Raw genomic sequence first — 3,252 nt, forward strand, 5'->3', positions numbered from 1 at the left:
GCGAGGTCCTTCCTCACTGCCACACCTCAGTCACCAGCCCACAGCCGCCGCTGCACCATGAAGCTGCTGACAGTCCTCATGCTGATCGCCCTGCCCGTCTCCTGCTTTGCAGGTGAGCACTGACAAGGAGGGCGGGCTTTGCTTGCAGGTTGTTGTCAGGGCCCCTGTGGACGACCTCCTGTTCCCCACAGCCCAGCACAGAGCCTCTCATCTCTCCAGGGTCCTCGTTATTCGTGTTTTTGGCTTCTCTGGGCTGTGGAAGCCAGGACGGGGGTGTAAGGAGACAAATGTCAGGCTTGAAGGAAATCCCAGATCCTGAGTTTACTCTCCTAGATTTCAGAACTCAAGACCGTTGACCATAACCTTTCTGAATGTGTGTCTCTACTGGGATGTCAGATGACACACCATAGCTACGCCCAAAACGGTATTCATACCTCTGTAACTGAGCCCACTTTTTCATACTTCCATCCAGGTTCTGGCTGCCCACTCTTTGAGAAAATGGTAGATAAGATAGTGTCTTCTGAAGTGGGTGTTGATCAATTCGTCGAGGATTTTCAAGAGTTCGTAGATGATGAAGACACTGCAAACGCACTAAAGGAAATGAAGCAATCTTTTCTTGACCAGGATTATAAAACTCTGGAAAACATCCAAGTGATTGTGGTAATTTCGATTTCTTTTTTAAGTGTTTTGAATCCTTGGACAGAGTAAGCAGGTCTAAGTTTGTCACTAATTATGCCCAAGCAAGTGTTGACCATGCTTTGTTTCACTGACTTCCATTGCTGGTGAGTGTGAATAATACTGTGACACCAGAAAAGGCATCCAAGGTGCAGTGCTGCTCTGTCTCTTCACTTTGTGGAATCCTTAGTGAATGATAAATGAAAAGGACCAAGAGGGGGGAAATCGCTTGGGCAAAAGCTCCCCTAACCCTCAGCTCAGAAAATATCTGATTCTTAAGAAGACCTCCTTCACTTGTACGAGTGATCTGAATAATAACTTTTACTTGTTTGTCGATCGAATAGTCAAATATCTTAAGACTTTCTAATAGAGTCCAGAAAATTCGTTTTAAGGATTATTCCACATATCTTATTTTTTTTTAATTGGGGTGACAATTGTTAGTAAAATTACAAAGATTTCAGGTATACAGTTCTGTATTACATCATCTATAAATCCCATTGTGTGTTCATCCCCCAGAGTCAGTTCTCCTTCCATCACCATATATTTGATCCCCCTTACCCTCATCTCCCACCCCCCACCTCCCTTACATATCTTAACAATTCGCATATTTTACTAACACAATCCAAAGTGCACTTTCAAGCAATCCACATTTGTTAGTATAAACGACTGAATCCCTGGCCATTAATTAAAGACCCATGAACGACACGTGCAGATCATGGGTATGAACGCACCACGGGTGAGGGAAATGTTTAAAATTAAAATCAGTAGTTTAACAATGAGATAATCTTTCAAATTATGACAGACTTGTTTAGTTTTCACGGAGACTTTTTCCGTATCCTAATGTAACACTTAACACACCCCAGGGAAGACAATTTAGAAGCATTCCCAAAGCTCAAACATACAAGTGTCCGTCACTAGGAAGATTCTGAAACAGGGTGCAACATGAAAGAATCTTGAAGACATAAAAAAAAAAAAAAAAAAAGCCAGTCACAAAAAGACACATATAGCATGACTCCATTTCCGTCAGTTTTCTAGAGTAGCCAATGTCTTAGAAACAGAAGGTAGAGTAATGCATTCCAGGAGTTGGGTGGTGAGGAACTTGGGAGTGTTTAACGGGGCTGGAGTTGCACTTTAGCGAGATGCAAACGTCCTGGGGTCTGGTTGCTCTGCAAAGGGAATATTCTTAACACTACTGAACCGTGTATTGAAAATGGTGAAAATGGTAATATTTGTGCCATGTGTATTTAAAATAATTGCATTTTTTAAAAATGGAACGACTGCTGTATAGTAATATTTTCTTTAAAAACCTAGATTAGGGGCAGCCGGATAGCTCAGTTGGTTAGAGTGCGAGCTCTCAACAACAAGGTTGCCAGTTCAATTCACAGATGGGATGGTGGGCTGCGCCCAAGGCAACTAAAGGTTGAAAACGGCGACTGGACTTGGAGCTGAGCCGCGCCCTCCAAAAATAGATTAAAGGATATGACTTGGAGCGAATAGGCCCTGGAGGAACACACTGTTCCCCATATTCCCCAATGAAATGAAAAAAATAAACCCTAGATTAGACAAATATGTCAGAGTGCACATCTCCGATATTTTGTGGCCCACAAAGGATATGGTGGAGGCATCAGATTGTGTTCTCTATTTCTAAAATGTAAGATCATACAGGAACTCTAAACCCTCACATGTCATCGTATTTGAGCCGACATATTGAAAACTGGTGACACTGCATAATTTTGTTAGATACCTTATTTCAAAGAACAGGAAACAAACTGATAAAATTATTAAAGGGACCCTTGGAGTTGGGGGTTGGAGAGACCTGGAAATAGGAGTCCTCTTAGCTACCAATTAATGTCTCCTGAACAATAGAATAAATGACGAGGTAATTCTGATTTTACTGGCAGCGCTATTTTTCTTGAATGTCAGATGTGAGTAGACAAATCCAGGAAAACAATGAAAGAAATATTTGGTTTTCCAGATTTTCCTCTTATGAGGAATTGGAATGGAGGTGATGTCTCTGTTTTGTTTTCCAGCAAACAATATATAACAGTGTCTGGTGTGCTGAATATTAAATTTCCACAACCGTTCGGCTCAGAGGACTATAGACAATGATCACAACGGAGAGTCTATTGGTAGAAACCACAACTTATGTTTCTTTTTTTTGTCTTTTGATCTGAAAACGCCAAGAAAATTGTTGAAACCTCAAATACATTGTCATTTCAATAAAGTATCTGCAAAACTAATGTTCTTTTCTTGTGATCTGATGAAAATGAAGGCTTTTAGAGAGACTCACACCACACACGCATGTGCTCGCACACACGCACACACACACACACACACACTCACACCCCATTATCCATGAAGAGCTCACAGAGGCAGGACTGCAGACTCTGAGCAGCACGCTGTTCCTTACCACCTGTAGCCCAACATCGACCCTTCTATGGAAAGTGACTTTCCTCCCCTCTCACCCCCATCTTCCCAGACGATCTCTGCCTCGCTCAGGCCCTGAGGTCCTGGTGGGTGCGTCCAACTCAACATCCCACATGTCCTTCAGTCCCTGTGTCCAAGCTGAGCCCTGCT

General features: G+C 42.6%; 1 protein-coding gene across 1 annotated transcript; it reads left to right on the forward strand.

The window, feature by feature from the left end:
* LOC117020003 (mammaglobin-B-like) lies at positions 1 to 2,853 on the forward strand. The gene is made up of 3 exons (XM_033102235.1): positions 1 to 112; positions 473 to 660; positions 2,706 to 2,853. Exons 1-3 carry the CDS (start codon positions 58 to 60, stop codon positions 2,742 to 2,744), a joined length of 282 nt encoding a protein of 93 aa, XP_032958126.1. The 5' UTR covers positions 1 to 57; the 3' UTR covers positions 2,745 to 2,853.
* Positions 2,854 to 3,252: the final 399 nt, after the last annotated feature.

This window comes from Rhinolophus ferrumequinum, unplaced genomic scaffold, assembly GCF_004115265.2.
Source record: "Rhinolophus ferrumequinum isolate MPI-CBG mRhiFer1 unplaced genomic scaffold, mRhiFer1_v1.p scaffold_52_arrow_ctg1, whole genome shotgun sequence".
In the NCBI taxonomy this organism is placed as follows: Eukaryota; Metazoa; Chordata; class Mammalia; order Chiroptera; family Rhinolophidae; genus Rhinolophus; species Rhinolophus ferrumequinum.

Excerpts from the sequence above, each read along its gene's own strand:
- LOC117020003 (XM_033102235.1), top strand. The coding sequence starts at position 58 with ATGAAGCTGCTGACAGTCCTCATGCTGATCGCCCTGCCCGTCTCCTGC. Across the intron at positions 113-472 it reads GCCCGTCTCCTGCTTTGCAG|GTTCTGGCTGCCCACTCTTT; the intron begins GTGAGCACTGAC and ends ACTTCCATCCAG. Across the intron at positions 661-2,705 it reads AAAACATCCAAGTGATTGTG|CAAACAATATATAACAGTGT; the intron begins GTAATTTCGATT and ends TTTGTTTTCCAG.